Source organism: Triturus cristatus, chromosome 3_2 (genome assembly GCF_964204655.1).
Source record: "Triturus cristatus chromosome 3_2, aTriCri1.1, whole genome shotgun sequence".
In the NCBI taxonomy this organism is placed as follows: Eukaryota; Metazoa; Chordata; class Amphibia; order Caudata; family Salamandridae; genus Triturus; species Triturus cristatus.
In genome coordinates this window covers 145211837-145236418 of record NC_140584.1, presented here as the reverse complement: position 1 = coordinate 145236418, position 24582 = coordinate 145211837, and the positions used below count along the sequence as shown (strand labels likewise).

Here is a 24582-nt window from a genome sequence, read left to right as displayed (position 1 = left end):
AAAATGCAGATGGCATAGGCTTCTTAAACACTGAGATCAGCATCTTCTTCCAAGATGTTTAAGGAGGAGTAAGATCAGGAGCTTCACTCTTGGAAGAGAAGGTAAGAGCTGCAATCTCCAGGGTCTGTCTATAGACATGGGACACCGAGGAGTTCAGGACTTAAGCACTTGAGAGCAAGAAGAAAAGGAATGTTTCGATTTTTCTGTTAAGAAGATATGGACAAAAGTATTGAAACTGTTGTTTATAAGGCACAAAACTTGAATTATGATAGCTGACTACAGGTCACTTGGAGATACGACCTTTGGCCTAGGTCTTTTTGATATGAACCATTCCAATGTGGTATTAAGTAAAAATTATGTGGATTGATGTGTAAAAAATCTATAACTCTCAATTTCATTCAATCGTTAAATAAAAGGTCAGGACCAGAATTTTATATTTCCCTTGGCATGGTAACCTCATCTAGAAGAGTTCTGATCCCACCTCTGAGCTGTGGAAAGGAGTGGTCAACCAAAGCTCTGGATCCAATCTTGATTTGTCACAAGAAAGGAAGAAAAAATAAGCATGACTAACTCTAACTGCTGCTAGATATTGTACATCACTACCATCATAGCTCAACAGTGTCAACTGCTCATTGAATACTGCTGCTTGACGCGCTCTTGTTAACTGTGATTCTGTCTGCTTCTATAATGTCACTTTTAGTCGCCATAGTGGATGTTGGACAGTTGGAGAAATATGGCCCGATGGAGCTGAAGGGATTTCCTTGTCCTTGTCAGGAGCAGACTGGACTACGGCAACGTCCTCTACGCAGGAACATCAGCCAAACTCCAGAAACGACTACAACACATACAGAACGCCTCTGCACGCCTCATCCTCGACATCCCCCACCACAGCCACATCACAGCCCACCTGAAAGACCTGCACTGGCTCCCCGTCAACAAGAGGATCAACTTCAAGCTCCTCACCCACGCTGACAAGGCTCTCCACAAACCCGGACCAGCGTACCTCAACGAATGACTCACCTTCTACACCCCGAACTGCCAGCTTTGCTCCGCTGACCTCGCCCTCGCCACCGTCCCCCGCATCCGTCGAACGATCGCCAGAAGCAGATCGTTCTCTCACCTCGCCGCAAAAACCTGGAACACCCTCCCCATCCACCTACGACAGACCCAGGACCTGCTGGCCTTCAGGAGACTCCTCAAGACCTGGCTGTTCGAGCAGCAGCAGCACCCCCGCCACCCCCCCCCAGCACCGTGAGACCCTCACGGGTAAGTAGTGCGCTCTACAAATGGATTGATTGATTGGTTGATTGATTGGCACTGTGGCAAGCAGAATGTTTGTAGAGCACAGGCTTCTGTTGGGAAGGTACGGGATGATAATAGATTGATTGATCATGGATCCCTTTCCCCAGAAGGATTTATGGGCAATGCACAGTCCTTTGAATTTGATTCTCTCCACTATTGATAGCCAGTGTAGTGATCTCAAGGCAGGCTTGACCGATTGCCGATATGAGAGGCCTAAGAGCAAATGGGCTGCGCAGTTCTGAATGATCTGTAGTCTGATTGTCATGGCCTTGTCATGGAGCTCCTAGGTAAAGGGCACTCCCATAGTCCAAGCATGAAAGAATCAGAGCCTGGACCTTTATCCTTCTTGCGAGGAGCAGGAGGAGAGGAAGAACTTTCCGAAGCATCCTCATAATGCTATAGCATGTTGCAGACAGTTTAGCTGTTTGGTGTCCGAAGGTCAGGGGGCGATCCAGCCACACACTCAGACTTTTAATTTGATTCTTAGGTGGTGGGGCAGGGCCAAAAAAGTTCAGCCACAGTAACCCAAAATTGGCCGTTGGGGAGTTGCCTAGGAGCATGAGCTCCGTTTTGTCTCCATTCAATTTTAAACATGACAGCTCCATCCATTTTGCAACCTCCTCCAAACTAGGGCCCAAATTCGCCGATGAATTTTCTGGGCAGTTTAAGGCCATGATTAATTGTGTATCATCGGCATAAATCACAATTTTTATGCCAAATGGCTGGATTATCTCAGCCAGTGGTCTCATATAGATGTTAAATAGCATGGGGCTCAGGGAAGATCCCTGAGGCACACCGCATCTGAGGGCCATACTCTTAGACAGAGCTTCTCCTTAGAAGACCTGAAAAGATCTGTCCTCTAAGAAGGATTGTAGCCAGGCAATAGCACCTCCTAGGCCTCCTAATCTCCTGAGTCTGGAGAGCAGGATGTTATGGTTGACAGTCTCAAATGCAGCGCTGAGATCTAGGAGAACGATGGCCGCTACGCCACCCTGATCCAGGATTCTCCTGGATTCTTCAGCTACTGCTAGAGCGCTGTCTCTGTCCCATGTAGGGGCCAAAAACCCATCTGAGTAGGGTGAAGCAGATTATTAGATTCTAGGAATTCATATAGTACTGAATTGACATGTCTCTCCAGAATTTTGCTTATTACTGGGAAGAGGGAGATAGGCTGATAGTTCCCCAGGGTCCCTGGATCCAGACAGTTGTTTTTTTTAATAGTGCCTTTACCATGGCACATTTCCATGTAATAGGAACCACTCCAGAGGAGATGGAGGAGTTGATAAGTTCTTGGATCACTGGGAGAATGGTGCCTGTAGCTAGTTTCAGAACATGAGGGGGTCTGAATCTCTAGGAGATCCAGATTTGACCCTGGCCATGATGGATTCCAGAGAGTTATGATTCAGTAGAGGCATGTGATCTAGTGTTGCTTGAGTCCCTGAGGGATACAGATCCAAAGACAATGAGTCGGCGGGATCCATTGTGCAAGGAAATGAGAGAGATATATCATGAATTTTCTTTTAGAAAATATCTGACAGGTCATTGCAACAGGTGAGGGCGCTGTCTTAGGTGGCTTGTGGTGCGGGTGGTCTCATAAGTGTTTTATCAACACGAAAGATTTCCCGCGGCGCATTGGAGGCCCGAACAATTTTTTCCCCTTAGTACGCATTTTGTGCCTTTTTGATTTTGGCCTGATAGATTTGAATGTTCTCTCTGTATTTTTGTTTATGGGGCAGTGCGTAGTCCTTTCTCCATTCTTTTTCTAACTTCTTGCATACTTGTTTGGGTTCGCGGAGCTTCGGAGAATACCAAGGCGAGGTCTTGTGCCTAGCTTACTTGTGGCACTGTTGTGTCACAAGCGGACAGCTCTATTCCCAGCCACATTTACAGACTTAGCGCGCATCGGCCCTTATCAAGGTGGCCCGTGCAGCCCTGACTACCAATCGACACTATCGTTTTCCCCAACCAGGATTTGATACGCATGCCCTGAAGAAGTTCATTCTCATGAACGAAACGCGTTGGCTGACATTTTTTCGAAAAATAAAGAATTATTCCAGTCTTTTAAATCACAAGACTCATGGACTAATTAGCTACCGCATGTCTTAAATATTGAGAGGTGCACCACTCCACATCTCAGACTTTCTCAGAAGGTGATGTATGGAATGTTTGAGTTATCGGCCACTGGCAATCACTTGGGCTGCACAACAATCCAATGCTTTTCGCCCACCACGCCACAGCAGTTCAGACCCGGCCCTATGCAAATCATTCTTGACCCTGCTCCAGTGGGAACAGTCCAACCACACTGCCAGGCCAGGTCATCTCTGAATTGGACCAGAAGCTACCCAGGACCAGTTTAGCCCTTATTAGGACTCATAGCCAGGTATACCTTGGTTCCAGTGGCATAGTGAGCACAGGATTCACATCTGGGCACACCCGTCCCACTTAGGGCAACAAAAACAAGGTAATAGATGGAATGAGGCCTGAATAATTCAGCATTCCATCCGTCACTGTTATGTATACTTCAGTGCAGCAACCTAAGTGGGACAGGTATGCTCAGATGGTGGTAGTGTGCACACTGTCGCCATAACCAAGCTATACCTGACTGATGTGCACTAACAGAGCTGAAACTGGTCTTGGGTTGCTTGTGTTCTGGTTCAGGGAGGACCTGGCCTGGCAGTTTGGGCTGACCTTTTTCTGTTGGAGTAAGGTCAAGACTGATTTTCATGTGGCTGGGTCAAAACTGAGCTTGCATGGGGTAATATGCTTTTGACAATTTACTAATTGCTTTTGATGAGCTTAATTTCACTCATCAGCTTTCACATTATTCTTCATGTCTGCAACCATACTATCCCTTTCAGATATATTTAGCTATATGAAGCTCCATTTAGCAGTCGCAAACCCAACAATTTGCTAAATCACATGTTCTGCGACTGCTAAAATGCATTTTAGTATGTACTTAACTCACTTTGTGATTTGTTAAGTCATTACCAAATAGCAAAATGGGTTTATATACAGAATCTACTTTGGATGGGGCATGTTTAGAGCATCCCTTCCAAATTACAATTCAGAATGTTATTTATCAATGATTTGCAACCACAATATCAGGAAAATGGGTGCATGAAAAAAGCTTGCTTCGTTTAAATGCATCACAGTCATGATGGTCTGCTGCCACCAGCAGGCTATCATCCCTATAATGGCATTCAATCGCAGTGGGTCGCATTTTGCGACCTACCTCATGAATAGTAATGAGGTAGGTTGTACTACAACCCACTCCAAACTGTGATTTTGCATACCGGCCTAATACTACATAGGTAATTTCGCAAATACAGAAATGATTCGTATTATGTCAGTGCACAATTGCCAAACATGTATTGCAAATGATTCTTAGTACATTTGTCGAAAAATACCCTATGTTGTACATTGAAATGATATTGCAAGTAATCTTGGAGTTCCATGGCCGTATAAAGAAACTTGTCCTTTGGCCTTGTTCGTCTATGTGATCACAGAACTCCTCAGTGACTTTTAATATATTTATAATGTACAGTTGGGGTAGCAATCCCCAGTCTTCTGCTGACATTGTACTATGCTTTGAAATATCTATGTGTCTGTATTACGCCTCAATAGCGAAGCTAGATTATAGAGTAATTCAACTATCAACTATCGAGGACAAAATATCGAATTCAAAATATCAAAAGGTAAGTTACGTACAGATTCTCTATACCTCACTCCACAAATATGTATTCAATTCAATTCATGACATTTATAGAGCGCTAAGCCACCTCCGAAGAGTTGTCCTGGCGCACACGGAAAGCTTGAGAAAAGGTTTTAAGAATAAGTCTGAAGACAGATTTGGAGGGGCTGCAGTGCAGACTGAGCAGCAGAGTGTTCCACAATTTGGAGGCCAGATACAAGAAGGAGCGCTATCCTCATCTGGCTTTAAATTTATGCGGAGCATACAGTAACTTGAGGTTGTTGAACCTCAGAGCTCGGGACTGGAAATAGGGCTTATGCCTTCCTCCGAGGTATAGAGGGCCTTTATATGAGAAGGCTCTGAAAACCAGAGTAAGTGCCCTAATCGGATTCTCTCAATGACAGGAAACCAGTGAAGATGACTCAGATGAGGAGAAACAGATGCACTTGGGGGGATCTTCAATATGAGGCGTGCAGCAGAATTCTGGATAATCTGGAGTGTTGGCTAAGGAATGTCAGCGGGCCTAAGTATAGCCTATTAGCATAGATCAGCTTTGCCGTAACCAGAGCATGGACCACAGTTTTTCGGAAGTCCACTGGAATGAGGTGAAGCATCCTTCTGAGAGATTTGACGGTGCCAAAGCACGTAGCCGAAAGGGACCTGATTTTTAGGATGAGAGTCAAATTTTACCCCAAGGTTTTGGCCATAAGACTCGGAGAGGGCCGGACCCCTGTTCAGGAGGCCACCAGAGACTGGCATCAGGAAAGGGCTTAATGCCAAAAATAAAGGATCTCCTTTTTTTCTGAGTTCAGCTTAAGACTGATTTCCTTCCATCCATTCCACCACAGCCTTAAGGCATAGCTTTAAGGAATTCAAAGTTGCAGGCATGTTTTAATGGAGGCTATCCTGGCAATAAATAAATATATATATATATATGTATATATATATATATATGTATATATATATATATATATATATATATATATATATATATATATATATATATATATATATATATATATATATATATATATCCAAAAGCAAGCTTTGATGAAACAAAGACGCCGCACTCTTCCTGAATCTTTAAAGTTTAAAGTTTTATTTTCTCTTCACCTACGCGTTTCGAACTATGGCAGTTCTTGGTCACGGTAGTATACATGAGTCCATTCTCACTTTCATTATTTATACCAATTCACCACTATTACCCGCAATGAGGCATTGTGGGTATGGTAGTTCTTTACATACAAAATGTATAGCAATACATTTAGGATTTGCGTCGAGTCTGAGTGACTGTATGGGCACCTATGTCAAAGGTTATATCGGATCCTCAGTGGCAAGTTTATATATGTTAGATGGGCTGACATATCAAAGAGACACTTGTAGTAAATGTCTGATTATGCGTTTAGTTGCACTTAATATACACGAGAACTTACGTGTATAATGTCAGAGTGGCTGAAGAAACTAATTCAGACAGGCATTATGGCTAAGTGCCATTGATATTACCTTAACTTAGACAAAAGATGACCACACGGCACATCTGACAACGACAGTAATCCATTATTATATACAAAAATTATAATCTTAGTGAACATGTTTGCATTTAAATTTCACTCTATCAATTCCAAAATGTCGCAAAGAAAATTGGCTGATTCTGAAATGTAAAGTCCATTATTCATGAAGTTATTTACAAATGTACATAAAGTTCATCATCTCCGTTCAATCCTCCAGGGATTCTAGTTTTGAAACGAATGATTAGTTTTGATTCTAATCGTCTCAATTTTAGAGTTCTGTTTCCACCTCTTTCATGTTCTTTGATACATGCAATGCCCGAGTACTTGATGTCCTGCCAATTTTTTCCAACGTGACTCTGTAGGTGTTTAGTCATTGCATATGTCATGTCATTGTTTTGGATTGCGCGTATATGTTCAAGGATGCGCTTTTTCAGCGGGCATATTGTTTATCCAATGTATCTCTTTCCACAAAAACATTCGATCAGATAGACTACAAATTGAGTGTCACAGGTGATCTTATTTTGAATTGTGAATGTTCGATCTCGTGGGTCTTTGAGAGATTTTAGATTTTTGCCTATTTTACACGCTTTGCATGTCATGCATTTTGTAAATCCTTGTTGTCTTACTTCAAGCCAAGATTTTGTTGTTCTGCTTTCGAAGTGGCTGTTTACCAGTGTATCTTGAAGTGACGGTGCCTTCCTATACGAAATTAGTGGATGACTTCCGATCATCGGTCCAATGTCAGGATCCTTTTTTATGATGTTCCAATATTTAGATAGAATTTTTCGGATATTGTAACTCTCCTTTGAGTAGGTTAAAATCAGTCGAGGTCTTTCTTCGGTGGTTTCTGTTACTTTCTTTCTTGCTGTGAGAGTTTGTGTTCTTGTTTTTTGTCTGGCTTTGCTTTCTCCACGTGTAATGTCACTTTGTTTATATCCTCGTGAGGCAAATCTTTGTCTAGTGTCCAGAAATTTTCTCTCCATTTCTTCTGGCTCAGAACAATTTCTTTTCATCCGTATGAACTCACCGTACGGAATACTTTGCTTTAAGGATTGTGGATGGAAGCTAGATCCATGAAGGACACTGTTTGTGGATGTTGCTTTTCTAAAGACTGTTGACTGTATCTTATTCGATTTGATGTAGATTTTTGTATCCAGAAACTCAATCTCAGTTGATTGTATATTGAAAGTGAATTTCAGGCCTACCTCATTATGATTCAATATTGTGATGAACTCCTCCAGTTTTTCCTTCTTCCCCTTCCATATTAGGAAGAGGTCATCAATGAAGCGTAGCCATAAAACTACGTCCGTAGTATATGGTTCATTTTCCTCCCTCCAAGCTATGCGTTTCTCCCACCAACCCATGGTGAGATTCGCATAGCTCGGAGAAAAAGAAACTCCCATGGCTGTACCGCACTTTTGAGAGTACATCTTTTTGTCGAACAGGAAGACATTGTTTCGTAGGCAAAGTTGGATCATTTCCATTAACATATTGGTGTGTTGCAGATCCCCGATAGGTCTTTGTTTTAGGAAGTAAGATGTAGCTGTCAATCCTATCTCATGGTTAATGGAAGTATATAATGAGACAACATCAATTGTTGCCAGTAGGTAGTCAGGTTGCCATTCTGTTTCCATTAGGATTCTCAAGAAATCGCCGGTATCTCTGATGTAAGAGTTTAAAGTTGGAACTATCGGTAGCAAATCCTAAATGTATTGCTATACATTTTGTATGTAAAGAACTACCATACCCACAATGCCTCATTGCGGGTAATAGTGGTGAATTGGTATAAATAATGAAAGTGAGAATGGACTCATGTATACTACCGTGACCAAGAACTGCCATAGTTCGAAACGCGTAGGTGAAGAGAAAATAAAACTTTAAACTTTAAAGATTCAGGAAGAGTGCGGCGTCTTTGTTTCATCAAAGCTTGCTTTTGGATACATATGCGAGGCTGTCCTTACCTCGCCGCCGGCACCAGCTATACAGTGCTCCTCCCGCATGGACAATTTGTTGGACTCATATATATATATATATATATATATATATATATATATATATATATATTACCTACTGGCGGTCGCCAGTAGGTAGTTATAGTTAGGACCCTGTTTCCATAGGAAATCCGCAACATTCTATTTTGAATAACTTTGGCGCCGGTCGACGAATCCTCGCGAATTTCTCAAAATAGGTGGGGCGCTACGCTCCGCTCCTACCCTGAAAGTCTCGGGGGGATTCGTCAAGCGGGGGCTGAGATAAAAGGGGGGTCCCAAAACGCGTTTTTCCCATGCATTTTTCCATAGGACCTTTAGACAGGGCTACAGCCCGAACGGCTGAACAGAATTACTAGAAATTTGGCAGAGAGGTAGTCCTCAGGTCAAGGAAGTGCCTTTTGTAGGTTTGGTGTAAATCTGTTCAGTAGATTCTGAGAAAATAGCCTTTAAATCAATATATATATCTGAGCCAGCTTACGGTACGCTTACCGTAAGCTTACCGTACGCGTACGGTGGCGTGCGCGAGCGCGATTCTGATTGGCTGTTACATCTAAGTAAACATTCGAATCGGTCGAAACCAGGAAGCGGCGGCCGCCATTTTCTCTCTCGCACTCTGAGGGGGGGGCTGTAAACAAAGGCAAAAAACATATAAAGGGGCTGTTTAGACAGTGCCCATGCACATAGCCATGTTAGTTGAGTCCTCAAAGATCCCCCAAGGCCAAAAACGGTAAATTTTTATTTTTTGAAAATTTCGCCGATTACGCTTACCGTACGCGTACGGTGCGCTTACGCTAAAAATTTTAATAAAAAAAAAAAACACTCTCTGTGCATGGCATATTATTGTCATCACTTACAAATTAAATTTAACAGATTACCTATCACAAGGAAGCGCATAATATGTCCTCCATGTGCGCACGGTGCGTAACGTGGGCACGCGGTGCGCGTAGCGCACTGCGTGCCCACCTTGCGTGTACGGCACTAACTGCGTAAAGTGGGCGCGCGGAACGAACTGCGTTAAGTGGGCGTGCACGCCACGAATGGCGTAAAGTAACTTAGCATTTAAAAAAACGTACAAATTCACTGAAAAAACCATAGGTTTCACACACGTTATAGTTAGGAATTAGCATTTAAAAAACCTTGCTAATTCAATGAAAAAACCATAGGTTTCACACATGTTATAGTTAGCTGGAAATTTTACTGATAAAAAACCAATGAAATTCCCCCGTTATAGTTACTGTAGGCAACTATAACTCACGCGACCGCAATCCTCTGCTGATGACATATGTGTCTTTATGAAAAAAAAATATTTGTAATATATGTATAGCTAAAATTTAATGGAAGAAGACATGGGCAAATAAGTGTCTAAATACAGTATTAGCATCAGCAGAGGATTGCGGTCGCGTGAGTTATAGTTGCCTACAGTAACTATAACGGGGGAATTTCATTGGTTTTTTTATCAGTAAAATTTCCAGCTAACTATAACGTGTGTGAAACCTATGGTTTTTTCAGTGAATATATATATATATACATATATATTCACTTAAACAACCATAGGTTTCACACATGTTATAGGTAGGTGGCCATTTCACTCGTAAAAAAGCAATGAAATTCCCCCGTTATAGTTAGGTCAGATAACTATAACTCGCGCGCCCGCAATCCAGTGCTCATGATGTCACATATTACATCACTCATAACATGGTCAGTGGCATCACTCATGACATCACTGATGACATCATCCTTGTGATAGAGTGGCGGTCGCGCGAGTTATAGTTATCTGACCTAACTATAACAGGGGAATTTCATTGGTTTTTTACGAGTGAAATGTGCACCTAACTATAACATGTGTGAAATCTATGGTTTTTTAAGTGAATTTGACAGGTTTTTTAAATGCTAATTCCTAACTATAACGTGTGTGAAATCTATGTTTTTTTAAGTGAATTTGTACGGTTTTTTAAATGCTAAGTTATATATGGTTTTTTTAAATTTATTTTTTAGGTTTTTCACCGTGCGCGCACCGTGCGGGCACCGTGCGCGCACCCCGCGATTTTTTAAAAAAAATAATAAAATGTTTTTTCACCCTGCGGGGTCCTTTAGGGACCCCCTGACAAAGGCTAGGGGGTCATGAACTCTCTACCCTGCCCCCTTTTCACGTTTGCCACCTCTATTTTTCACTCTTGCACCCACAACAAACAAAATGGCGGCCGACACTTCCTGATTTCCACCGATTCGAACGTTGACTGACATGTAACCACCAATCAGAATTGCGCTCGTGCACGTTAGGGTGCGGTGCGCAGCTATAGATATTTATGTGCTTTAACTGCAATTTTCTCAGGAAATACTGAACAGATTTACTCCATACATGCAAAAGGCACATGCCTGACCTGAGGACTACCTCTCTGCCAAATTTCAAGTAATTCTGTTCAGCCGTTCGGGCTGTACCTTCGACTAAAGGTCCTATGGAAAAATGCATAGGGAAAACGCGTTTTGGGACCCCCCTTTTTTCTCGGCCCCCGCTTGACGAATCACCCCGAGACTTTCAGGGTAGGAGCTGAGCGGAGCGCCCCATTAGTTTTGAAATTTTCGCGAGGATTCGTCAAATTTCCTATGGAAACACGGTCCTAACTATAACTATCTACTGGCGACCGCCAGTAGATAATATATATATCCTCAAGGTATGTAGATGTGGAGTTCGGAACAGCAAATCTGTACTTCCTCTATATACACTTTTTGTCAATTATATTTTTGTATCTCGGTATTCTTAGCCACAATATTCAGTAGTATAATCCTATATGCCATATTTCATGCATTGCGTATGCAACATATCTCATAACTTGCACAACAATTAACTATTTTGGGGCAAGCCTCTTCTTCCAGAGAACATATTTCCTCACTCTCCTATACCCTAATTTTTTTTAACAAATCTGAGTTCAGGCCTAGCTAGAGAATAAGATATGCCTAAAGGTTCCACATCCATTTTATTGAAGATATAGAACCATATTTGTAGCGAAGTGACGCAGTGCAGCAAGTCCAGCAAGTCACCTTGCTCCACTACACTGCATGACAGAGAAAGGGCAAGAATGTGCTTTATTTAAGTCACTAAGGTGCATTCCTGCCTTTTACCCTGCGCTGGCGCCCTTTTGGTTGCCTAGTGAAGGAAACTTCCTGCTAAAAAACAATCCCCTGAGGCATTTTTCTCTCTCTTGTGTGCTGCAGAATGCAGGAGAAATACAAATATTTATCATTGTTATCCTTCACCTAGGGCAACATAGGTTTTTGGTGCATTTCCAGGTCTGCCACTTCTGGTAAGTCTTTAATGTATCAAAGTCCATGGATGTTGGGTGGGAACACCCATGCAATGCCCATTGAAATGCCTCCCTGGCGCAGAGTGAAGCAATGTCACGATTTGCACTGCGTTACAATTCTCGAGATTTATGAAGCCACTTAGGGCTACGCAAGGTGGCATTCCGTGGCTTCATAAATCTTATTTTAGATTTGCATTGCTCTTGCACCACGTTACATGGTGAACTATCGATGCAAAGGGACTTGTAAATCTGCCCCATAGTTCTTCTGTAGGATCAGGGGCATAACACAGGCCCCCGCAGCCCCCGCGGTGCGGGGGGCCCCCACGCTCCAGGGGCCCCCTCACTCTCAGCGGAGGGAGACGGCTGCGCCTGCAAGCAAGCCTCTTATAAAATGGTGCTCCTGCGCGCACGGCCTCCCCAAGTCCCCACAAATTAAACTGTTAGTGCATGCCCCGGTGACGGTCTCTAAGCCTTAGCCTCCGAGTCTTCCCTCTCATTCGGTCTCGCTCCTCAGTTAGTGAAAACCAAGACTTGAGGAAACAGGTATTACCTTCTCTTTCCTCCTTTCGTTTATTTGCTCTCCTGTGAAATGGATCCAAAAAAGAAAACATTTTTGCTGGAAACGTTGTCTTTTTCTGACACAAGTGCAGCCTCGGGGTAGAGAGAAACAAAACATTCCAAATGTAAAAAATAAATAACTAATTAAAGCAAGACAGAGTGGTTGCAAGGTGGTCAGATTGATTTATTTATGGGTGAATTGGAAAACAAAATGTGTACAGGACTGTGGGCCTCATGTAGGTAAATAAATTTTACCGGTTCTTAAATACCGAGCCGTACCGAATCGGTAAATTAGAATCGGTAAGTTATATGTAGGTAAAAATTCGGTAACAGTTACCGATTCGGTAACATTCGGTAATTACGAATCGGAATTCACCGAATCGGTAAATACCGAGGTGGTATTTACCGATTCGGAAAATATCGAGGTGGTATTCACCGAATCGGAAAATACCGAGGTGGAATTTACCGAATCGGAAAATACCGAATCGGTATGTACGGATTCGGTAAATACAATCACATGACTTGACGAAACAGCTAATCCAGTGCAACGACAGCCCACCCAACCAGGAAGTGCCCACACCCAGGCAGGTGTACATAATTATCCGAAGTGGCCACACCCAGGCAGGTGTACATAATTAGCCGACCCTGGAGAGGCTTGGAGTGCAGAGGAGAGGCAGGGAGCCGTTGCATGTGCGAGCGGGTAAACGAACAGCATGTCCAGCCAGAGAACACAGAAAGACGGAGGGGAAAGGAGGAGGAAGCTGAAATTTAGCCCCAAGGAACTCCAGGTGCTGGTGGAGGAGGTGGTGAAGCAGCACCAGAAGCTGTTTGGAAGGCAATCCCTGCAAGTGCCTGAGGTGGAAAAGCGCAACATATGGCTGGCCATCCAGGCGCAGGTCAATGCCGTGGGAGTGACCCACAGGGACATTGAGGTCCTCAAAAAGCGATGGTATGACCTCAGGATCGTAACCAAGAGAAAGATGGGCGACATCCAGAAGGAGGCCAGCCAGACCGGAGGTGGAACCAACAGGGCACCTGCCCTCACCGAACTGGAGGAGCTGGTGGCGGCCACAATCGAGCAAGAGAGCGTCGTGGGTCTTGGGGACGCCGACAGTTCTGCCAGAGCCGCAACACACCAAGGTAAGACGAAAGCACAGCAATGTAGCCCCCCCTACCCCTATCCCACATCCCCAATTGTGAAACGATAATCACACTGCAGTCCACACGTGTCAGTGCAGACAGGCAATGCATTCCGGGAGATGTAGTCAGGGCAACACTAACCATGACGTAAATGTTACAGGGCAACAAGGCATGTCACGCACTCGAGGCACAAGGAGACAGGGGACATATTGGAATGTGAAATGATTGATATTGACGCTTGCAATGCAGCCCTTCGGGGACACTGAGCCAATGTTGTATTTCTGTCCACAGATGTGACATCATGCAGGACAGGGCATGCTGCAGGAGAGACGGCACACCGGCCACATAAATCACCTCCAGCCAGCACAAGTTCAGACCAGGGAGCAGGCCCACTGGCAGCCGCACCACCAACACAGCCAGCCTCGCCGCACACAGAGCCAGCATCACCTCACCGAGAGCCAGCATCACCACCACCAGAGCCAGCATCGCCACTCATGTTCGAATCACCGGCCACATCTCCGCTTGCAGGTGTGAGAATGAGGAGGCGTCCAGCAGCCAGGCTACGAGCCTTAGACACCTCGTCAGACGACAGCATGGGCCCAGAAGACCGCACCGGGCCCCAGGAAGGGAGCCATGCCACTGTACCCCACACCTCACAGGCAGCACAGACGGAAGCAAGAGGGCGCCGCAGGTCGCGTGTCCAGAGTCCACCAGCACCCACTGACGGCCATGGTGTCTTCTTGGGGCTCGAGGGCCAAATGTTGAAGCAACAGCGCCTGCAATCAAAGGCAGTCATGTCAGTCCAGAGGCACATGCGGGTGATGAAGACAACATTAGTCAACATGGACACTAACATTAGCGGCATGGCTGCGGGCATTCGGGACATGTCCCAGTCAATCCAGCAGTTGTGCAGCAAATTAGATGCTGACATCGAAGCACGGCGCCGGGAACGCCAGAGAAGGGACACTACCAACAGGGCACTCAACCGTCTGGCAACGGCGACTTCTCTACTGTGCCGGCGCTCTGTGACGATGCAGGAGGGCCCAACATAGTGCTGCAGCGACCTGTCTCGGGGGATGGTGCAGGTGACAAGTGCACTAGGGGTGCTATTGACTAGTCAGGCGTCGACAACTGCTGCAGGGGATGCTGCGGAGAGCATCGACACCAGCAGCAGCATCACACCCCCCGTCCCAGAAGCACGCAGGAGCAGCAGGCGCCTAGGGGTTGGCACTAGTGAGGATGCACAGGCCGTGCAATCCACCACTGCAGCGCGTATGCGCAAACATTGATGTTGCCCTGCTTATCCACTTGCCATTGGGTGACGTAACCCTGGACATACTCATTGTATAGATGGCATATTGCCAGATTGGCCTGTTATTGTGTTCATGGCGTGGTGCCACATTAAAACTACGTCATGACTTCTCACAACTCGCTGTGTCCCCTTACTTACTCAGAAATAGTTGCATGTGATCTCTGCCCGTCTCTCTCTCCCATCTGTTGCAGTTGGCACTCTGGCTGCGTTGCCCTCTGGCTGGCCTGACTCATCCTCGTTGTCCTCAAAATATGTTAGTTCCACACCTGTACCTTTTTTCGTGGCAAGGTTGTGCAGCATTGCACAAGTGGCAATAATCTTGCAGCAGGTGATGGGTTTGTACTGGCGTGCGCCTCCGCTCTTGTGCAGGCAGCGGAACCTGCTCTTCAGTAGTCCGAACGTGCGCTCCACCACATTGCGTGTTGTTTTGTGTGCCACGTTGTATCGTCTCTCACTCTGGGTTGCTGGGTGTAGGTAGGGAGTGAGGATGAATGACCGGCATGCATATGCACTGTCGCCTGGATGAGTAAAAGGGAACCATCAGTCACATGCCTCTATACACTATGATTTGCAGGTTTCAAGGGGCGTCACTGTTACTCACCTAGCAGGTATCCCTCTCCGAATTCTCCGGCACTCAGTCGTGTGTAGATCCCACTATTCTGGAAGATGTAAGAGTCGTGGGTGCTCCCAGGAAACTTTGCTACAATATCTGTGATGATGTTCCCTGCATCACAGATCACCTGCACATTGATGGAGTGGGTGGACTTCCTGTTCCTGTAGATGTGCTCTGTATCGGCTGGTGGACAGATTGGGATGTGTGTACCATCAATACAGCCGAGGACATGGGGGAACTGTGCCATGTGATAAAAGTCAGTTTTTGTTTTCTGCAGTGCAGCCTGTGTGTTTGGGAAGCTTATGTAGTGGTGCATTCTCTGCATCATGGCATCCAGGAACTTCCTGAAGAAACGTGACAGGCAACTCTGGGATACCCCACCCACCGCAGCTATCACCACCTGATAACTGCCGGATGCCAACAGATGTAGGCTGCAGAGCACCTGCACATGTGGGGGTATGGCGTGCGCCCTTTTTATTGGCTGGTCCAGGAGTGGGTGTAGGTCCCTGATTAAGTCCATGATGGTTTCGGGGTGTAGCCTGTACCTCTCATGTATCTCTGCATCAGTCAGCTGGAATAGTGTGATGCGCTGTCTGTAGATTTGTTCCTCCCGTCGCCACACCCTCAGTCCTGCTGCCTGTAGACGTAGGCGCCTTGCAATGACGTACATAGCGGCCATGTTGTCCACGCTGTTGCATTTTGGGTTTGCTAATATGCATTGTTGATGGTTACCACCTGCTTTCCATCCGTGTTAATTACCGACTCTTATTTACCGATTTTCCTGGATTTCTTAATTACCGAGTGCTCCTACATGTCATTTTAAATTTTACCACTTCATATTTACCACTTCATGTTTACCGATTCGTTAATTATGTCTTCGGTAAATATGAATCGGTATTTTGGAATTCGGTAAATCTGATTCGGTATTTACCGCCTCATATTTACCGAAAAGTGGTTTTTGGACTCCTACATCTCACTTGTCTGAATACCGGTCGGTAACGGCATATTTACCGAAAATCGGCCGTTACCGACCGGTATTTGGCTACCTACATGAGGCCCTGTGTGTTTACGAATGTGGTTTTTTAAAACCATACTAGGATTCTCTAATGACCCTCTGGTGTAAGTATCACTCTCGACTTCCAAACTCTCATTTACTCCTACTATGCCTCGCCTAGCAAGGACAACGCAATCTGTAACACATTAGAGCTAAAATAGCCCCAGCCAAACTCATCGTCCCACAACCAATGTGCAGTGCATTCACACCCTTCAAAGTACTTAAACTCTAAAAAGTAAGTCAGCCACCTGAGCAAGCTGTGACAGAACCTGGGAGTGTGTGGTACAAACTACATGGAACCCTTTTGCTTATTTTTTCCGATAAATAGATAAGGAGGCATCAAAATGCTCGGTTTTGGACACATTTATGTATGGGGGCATAGTGCCTGGGTCATCTCGAACAGCCCTCTTTTGAAAATCAGACTGAACTCTGATCTCGTTGAAAGAGAGCAGAGTTTGTCACTCGGTGAGTTACTCAGACGACTGACATCAGGAGGGGGTCAGTATTTATAACTGATTTGTTTCTAACTTAGGGGGTGACGTTGGGGTAATTTATTACATTTGTATGTTTTATCTGCATGAATGTGTTGCATCGTATTGAGATTGAACAGCTTTCTATTTTTATTTGCATTTTACGATTTACATTTTGCACTGTTCTTCTTTCAGTAAATTGCACGAAACACCGGTCTTGTTTCTAAAAGTTGCTCACACACGAATTCATATCTCTTGTTCTCAGCTTTGCTTTCAAATTGGAAAATGAAAGCGATTTTGCTAATTCGAGAAACGTATTAAAGAAGAGGAGTCTAAAGTTTTCTTGGAAAGAGGAGGGGGAGCGGCTAAACCGATTGTAATATTTTGCCTACCACTTTGTACATGATACATATAAACTGCATAAAAATAACAACACAGATTGCAACGTCACAGGTCTTTTCTGTATTTCACTAGAGATGCCCGGAAAATAGAACACTCGTCTGCAAGATGGCTCAGTGAGTTAAGAGCTCGACGCCAACGTATGTGTGACGTGTAGGTCACAAGGTCAAATTCCAGCAGGGCAGGGGGTTCTTCCCTTCATCCTTCTGACTGAGTACCATTAAAGTGGGTAATAGTATCTCCTGTTACTCTACAGTGTAACAAATGGGAGGCATTACAGCAGCAAGAGCTATACTGGAAATTACTATAATGTCAGTCTCTGTAGCGTGTAGCCCCATGTTGGTGTCTTTGACCCAATGGCCCCCATCACTGTCCGTTTTCTGTCTCCATGACACCTTGCCTTTCTTCTGACTCCATGAATGCCTCAATAATCTCCTGTTTGCCTATGCCACTCCTTTATTTTTTTCTATCTGCCATTACTTGGTCTGACCTAGGCTCCTTCGCTAAGGCGGATTAGTGTCACTCCACTGCTTTTCAGCAGTGTAAGGAAAAATAAAATGATAATAACTGAAATGTATTACCCTTTTATTTTTTCCTGTTGCGGGTGCGGCAGCTTTGCCAGGCGGGGCTGCTCTGCTAACAGAGCAGGGGAGGGGAGGAGTGGTTTTCACTCCTAAGCATGCATGAATGTTTTGGCCAAACATTCATGCGCACTTAGTATGTTCTCTATTCAGGCTGCAGTACAACCTGGGTGGAGAACATGCCCAGGCTCCCTGTCCCCGTCTGATCGCCGACCCACGACGCTCAGACCAATCACAACGCCCCCTCCACCTCCCCTCCCCGCCACCAACGGTACGTGCCTGCCGCCACTGGGTCCCAACTAAACTTGCTTCCTTTTCTCCTTCCTCAAGACTAGTTAAGTGGGCCTTTGTTAGAGAAAGACCTAAAGGTAGCAGTCCTAAAGTCAATGTAAAGGACTGAAGAGGGAGAGATTGGACAAAGGAGGTCTGAAGGGGAAAGGAAGATAAAGGTATAATAGAAGCAAGGCTAGGGGATAGAACTGACTCGAAGGGGTAATACTTCAGGGATATGTATTTATACGGTAACTATTCGAATTCTTCAGTGCCACTCTGGGACAGATAAAGCCCATTGAGGTGACTGGAGGAGTGCCACGGCCGTCCTGTTGTACACATTTAGTTTAGGGAGATGGCTAGACATGCTTACAAAAGTTTTGACTCATCTATTCTTTCGACCCTGTCATTACCTACATGATGCTTTGACCTATAAATGCTTACTGCCACACTCTCACAGTCAATAATACTATGCGTTTTCTAGACCACTGCTGAAGTAAAGCCCTACACTCTATACTAAGGGCCACTTGAATTTTGCGGCTGCAGTGTTTTCAGCACAATTATGGGTTTTACACATTTGTGACATGATCCATTATAATCTTCAGAATTTAGCAAACAATTGTTTTAGCTCAAACAGATCAAAAGTTCTATGCGTGTTGCCACACAGTGAACAGCCCTTCACAAAGGAAGACTGGTCCCCTCTCGCTTGCTTATTGCTGCACTTGGGTGTTAAATAAAATTAGAAAGGAATACTATAACAAATTGTGCCACATTATGCCACATAATTTGCCTTTTCTTACCACATAATTTAGTGAACCCTGCGGCATAATTTGGTCCTCCCCTGCCACATAATTCCAGTGGCTCTGTCTATACTCTAGCTCACCTTGTTTACCGGAGCTATGCACACGACTTGGTCCATTCAGTCCTTGTGAGGAGGCGACATTGGATCTGAAGGCAGGGCTGACCTCCGCGTTTACATGCACTTCCACAGTGAATTGTGCCACAGGTCCAAGAATCTACGAAAAGAAAATCAGTAGATCATTTTGGCGGGAGTAAACTACTGCAATTATACATACTTGCATTACACATTAACATTATGAGGTTCAAAAAGACGAAGCGGTTGCCCGAGAATCGCATTTATGCCGACTATATGATTCAAACCGAGTTCTCCAGGGCTTAAGCTACTATTCTACATCTCACTAATACATCTGTTTTATTGTTTATCTCAGTTGATTTCAAGTTTCCCTCGCCCCTTTTGTTATTTCGTGCACACCAGGTAGCTTAAAGAGACTGTTGGCGGCTCGGAACACTCCAGCTATTGGAAGGAAACATGCCTGAGAAACGGGGTGGTGGGGGTGGGAGGGTAGGGGTAGTGGCAACCTCAGCCCTACATACCCCTTTACCGTTTCAGTCTTAACCACAAGTATTCAGACTACGCAAGTACAACCACGCTTGCATTAACCACGCATATGCCTAAACCACGAATATGCATGGTTAAGGCGGTGCGTGGTACAGCTGCTGCAGGGACTGACGACAGTGAAGACGGCAGCAGGAAGACGCCGTGGCGAGGTGGGTGAGGCTGGGGGGGGGGGGGGGGGGGCGGTCTCAGGTAGGTTTCAGGGCAGTGGGTAGTTTAAGGGACCACGGGGGTAGATTAAGTAAAGGGGCAGGGTTTTAGGACTAGGGCGGGGGAGGGGAATGTGCAGAGTCAGTACAGAGGGTGGGGGGTTCGAGGTAGTGTTAGTAAAGGGCAGGGTTTTTGGAACAGCGCAGGGTTGGGGGGCAGTCGGGGTTAGTGGGGGGTAGGGGTAGTGGCGACATTAGCCACACATACCCCTTTACCATTCATGCCTATACCACTAAATTGCTAAGATGCATTTGTGGCTTGGGCTGCGTGGCATAGGCACGTGTGGTTTAACAATGCGTGCTTCTATCATACAACCCTTTTTTAAACTATGGGGCATATTATCAAGAAACGGCGTTAAAATTATCGCCGTTTTAGCGGCAGAAAACTGCCGCTAAAGCGGCGATAATGTGCTTGATAATATGCCCTTGAGAATTCCCATAGAAGCCCATGTTCTGGTGTCAACATGGGCTTCTATGGGAATTCTCTGCGCCGTGCTTGATAATATGCCCCCGAATAACTAAGCATTGTCAAATTAGATCTATTTTAAAGTTTGCATTTAATACATGCAAAGTTTTAAATAACTAAACACGAACTATTATTAATAATAATAATAATAATAATAATAATGGTAGCCTATTCAGACGTCTTGTAAAGCTAGAAATGTGGTTTTATACATGGAAAATGGCATTGTGGTAAATTAACAACAAACCTAATGCATGGCATCTGCTTGCACATTTCTTGCCAAAAGTAGGTTAATCTACTGGGCGTTCCCATGAGAATGTTTAAAGTAATGTATGTAACGCAATTCAGTTGCAAAAATACACAAGTAATTTTGAGAAGTCTCAAATATTTTTCAGTGCATTTCCCTCCCTCCTCTTTCTCCGAGTGTGGAAAAGAGCAACTAACTGTGTATGTAATATTCACGTAGCGAATGTAAGAAAGGTAAATGTTTGAGTAAATGTATTCATGCAAAGGGAAAAAAGCACAGTCAGCAATTTGAATTCTATTGCACATGGTCCTGTCCCTCATTTCTCTCTCCAATCTCTTTCTCCGATTCTTTGGAGTTCAATTAGATTCCAGTGCGAAATAAAAAGTCTCCAACGACATATATGGTGTGGCTTTCACAGTATTGATCCATGAACTTGAACAATTATTATTGAGAACAAAGCGTACATGCATCAGTTTTGTTTACATTATTTTTGATTTTGAATTTCACTTCTCTCAAACTAAAAGCTGATGGAAAGTGCCCATGCGAACCCCTATCAAGCACAATTTGCACCAAACTTTAAATCATCAGTTTTGGTAAAACTCTGGGTGCCCATTATTGCGATAACGCTATAGGGCCGGACTGGCCTGTCGGGCAACCAGGCAATCCCCTATGGGCTGGTCTGACAGATCAGAGTCCCCCCGGTTTTTTAGCCATTTGTGGGCTTGTTTTATGGGCAAATGGGCCGGCTTTCACTGTTAGTTTCCCTGATATTAACACAAACATTGCATGAAGCAAACACAAATACATGCAGTCTCCCATACTTTGCAAAGCACCCATACAGCGCGTATTTGCAAGCTCAAAGCTAACCTGATTTGCAAATGTGGGCCGCTTTATGAGCTATCATTTTTGCTAACAGGGCCACTTTTATTTTGGTGCACAGGCCTATTCTTTGTCCCACTCTGACCCTGTTGCTATGAGTTCTCAATGAGATCTTGAGCCACAAGGGTCACAAAGAAATTACATTACCTTTCTCCAGTTCTCTGAATTCCAAACAAATTCCCACTACTGCCTCTAAGGTAGTCACTGCCTGGAAGATGGTAGCAGCACTGCTTAATCATCACTCATTTATGGACTTCTGGACTTATTTTTCATCATCAGACTTTCACCCAGAACAAGAGGGAGAAAGTCAGGCCAGGGGGAAAGAAGATGAAAGAGAAAGATGGGAAAACATTGACAGGGGGAGAAAGCAGGGATGAACAAGAACCTACAACAGGGAGGAGTGTCTGGTGGTGGTAAAGGGGCATGAGATGGCACCAAAGTTGGCAGCCTTTGAGTTTGGCACCCACAATGTTCAGCAGCGCTGGCGGTGGGCTTTTGAGAACAACTTAAGGCCCTAGCACTTATTCTTTTACTAGCTAAACACTGGGGTAGTGCTGGCAGAGAAGATGTTGGGATTGATGAGAAGGGGAGGTTAGGGAGGTAGTGATGGTGAGTGGTGGGTGGTGAGGACTAGGTATCAGCAACTGCATTCAGTTGAGAAAGGTGCACTGGGTACTCGACAGCAGGTAACAAAATCAAATACAAGGAGGGTGTCAAAGAAAGGATGACTATCTTTGAGAGTATGGGGACAGCACTGGGGAAGGGGGGGTGAAACCAAGACTTTCAGTCACGAGACCTTCTTACAGAACCTTGATACTAAACACTTTGTTCCTGAGTGATAATTAAATGAGTAAAACTCGACATAAGGGCTAAAACCCCCGTAGTGAGATAAAATCTGAGTATTCAAATGTTAAAAAGGCCCAAATGAAAGCCATGGGTAAACATGAGTTTGGGTCTGAAATGAGAGGCTTGCAGTAAACAAGCATTGGCAAAGTCATTCAGTCTGATATTGGCTGCCAGCCTTTTGGCTCTACCACTTTATGTTTTGTTTTCTCATGATTTTTGTAAAACTTTATTGTTTGGGGGACTGCCTGACCCTCGCCAATATTAAACAAAATAGAGAATTTCTAAAAGCGAAAACATTTTTGGGGTTTCAAAAAGTAGACATTGCCACAGTAGTCCCTGGCACTAAAGGAAGCCCCTTTGTATGAAGAGATGCTCCTGGGGAAAGAGCGGATTGTTGTCACAGCAAAGTTAGCCAATAGATGAAGTGGGCTGACCCACTGCCCCATGATGTATGCTCTAGAAAAATGTGAATGACACAATAGAACAACAGATAAGCAGGATGCCTGAAAGCCTCTGTAATTAAGCATATTATATATATACAAGTGTAGTAAAATCAAAATGTCTTGGCTGTCTGAGCGACCTGCAGGTAATTCACGTACATGGGCTTTGTTTGTGCCCTGTTCACTTACATGGACTCCTAGACCAGTCAGTAGTGGTAATCACTAGGGGGCAAATAATCAAGCACGGCGTTAAAATTATCGCCGCTTTAGCATAATGGGCTTGATAATATACCGCAGAGAATTCCAATAGAAGCCCATGTTGACACCAGAATATGGGCTTCTATGGGAATTCTCAAGGGCATATTATCAAGCCCATTATCGCCACCGGTGATAATTTTAACGCCGTTTCTTGATTATATGCCCCTAGGGGCCTATCTCACAATACCCAGTATAGTGTGGCGTTCACTTTAAAGAGGTGAGCACAGCCCTGCAACTTTGAACTCTCCATCTGACATCATCTCATAATCACAAGAGAATACTGGTGATGCTTAGATTATTTACAGACCAACTCTGGGAGGGAACAGGGTTGGTCTCCTAGATGCGCATCCATAGGGATCCGATGCGCACACCGCACCCCACTATAAGATAAAACAAGGTTTGGTTCCCTGAACCACAATATGAGGCGTGTAATACTCTTCTTTCGGGGGCGGGGTCTTTGGTTTTTAAAGGCCTACTCTGAGACAATATACAGTTTGGTCCTGTGGTATTTTGAGGCATAAAACCTGACTCATGTAAGGGTGGTGAGTGTTTTGGTTACTTACAGGTTAGCTGTGAGAAAATACAGGGTTTGTTCTCCAGCCATTATGTGGCATAGAGCGGTGTTTGGTTAGTCACAGATCTTATTATAACATAATAGGCACCTTCTTGCTCTGGCATTACAGGTTGAGGCAAATTAGTATGTTCATTTCAGTTTGGTAAGTGATTTTTTGTAGACATATTCAGAGATGCAAATATGCCTGACTCTCGAAGAATAATGTGGCGTGCAGCTATGATACTATTTACAGGCCTGCTTTGAGAGACAACATGGTCTCGTTTCCCGGGAATTATGTGGCATATGGCTGTGAACGTTTTGTTTATTTACAAGCCGACTCTAAATACATGTAGCTCTGCTCCTCTACTGGTTAGTGCAGTGGCGATATACAGGCCTACTCTGAGATAAGATGTTCATTTCATTTAAAAACGCACTGCATTCTGGGCGTGGTGGTCTTCAACAACAGATTGCAATTACCTGTCAAATAAACCCCGGACAGTAGAAAGAAGCCACAGTAACATGCATTCAGTCATAAATAATTCACATTTCACAGTCTATTTCATCCATTACTTTAAGTAGAAACCCATACCATTTTAGCCTGCTGTGGGAGCCAGGGACAGAAGCGAGCTCCATGGGTACATGCTGCCGCCCGGCTCTGTGGGGAGAGGCCGCTGCGCGAGAAGGGTGACGCAGGGCCCAGCTAGGTCCGGTTAAATAGACAGAAAGAGCCCACTGTCACCAGACAAAACAGGAGAGAGGCATCAGCAGCCACGTGAATGGTGCTGTTGTTTCCCTCAGAAGGTCAGAAGACCCGTGGGGCCTGTTAGCCCACCTCTACAATGCGCCTATTGGGCCAAAAGGGATACGTGTCCCTCCCGGAAAAAAAAAGATAGGGGATGGGTCTCCTAGCAACAAGGTCCTTGGTGCCAGATAGCGAACCACTGCCCCTCCCGCACTCCTCTCTGGTTGAAAGGGCAACGTAAACTTCTGTCTGATTAGCTTGCCAGTTTGAACAGATGTGATATTGCGAGTTGTCGAAATGTACAACCTTTCTGGGGCATTTCACCGCATGTCTT

At 44.7% G+C, this 24582-nt stretch overlaps 1 protein-coding gene across 2 annotated transcripts in view; it reads right to left on the bottom strand.

The window, feature by feature from the left end:
* TMPRSS5 (transmembrane serine protease 5) overlaps positions 1-24285 on the bottom strand; it is a 171364-nt gene extending 147079 nt beyond the window's left edge. For both annotated transcript variants that reach the window (XM_085647359.1, XM_085647360.1), the window contains exons 1-2: positions 24096-24285; positions 19078-19210 (exon numbers count right to left, since the gene is read on the bottom strand). In XM_085647359.1, the coding sequence (XP_085503485.1) occupies positions 19078-19210; positions 24096-24098 (136 nt within the window). In that variant the 5' untranslated portion in view covers positions 24099-24285. The remainder of the gene's footprint in view (positions 1-19077; positions 19211-24095) is intronic.
* Positions 24286-24582: the final 297 nt, after the last annotated feature.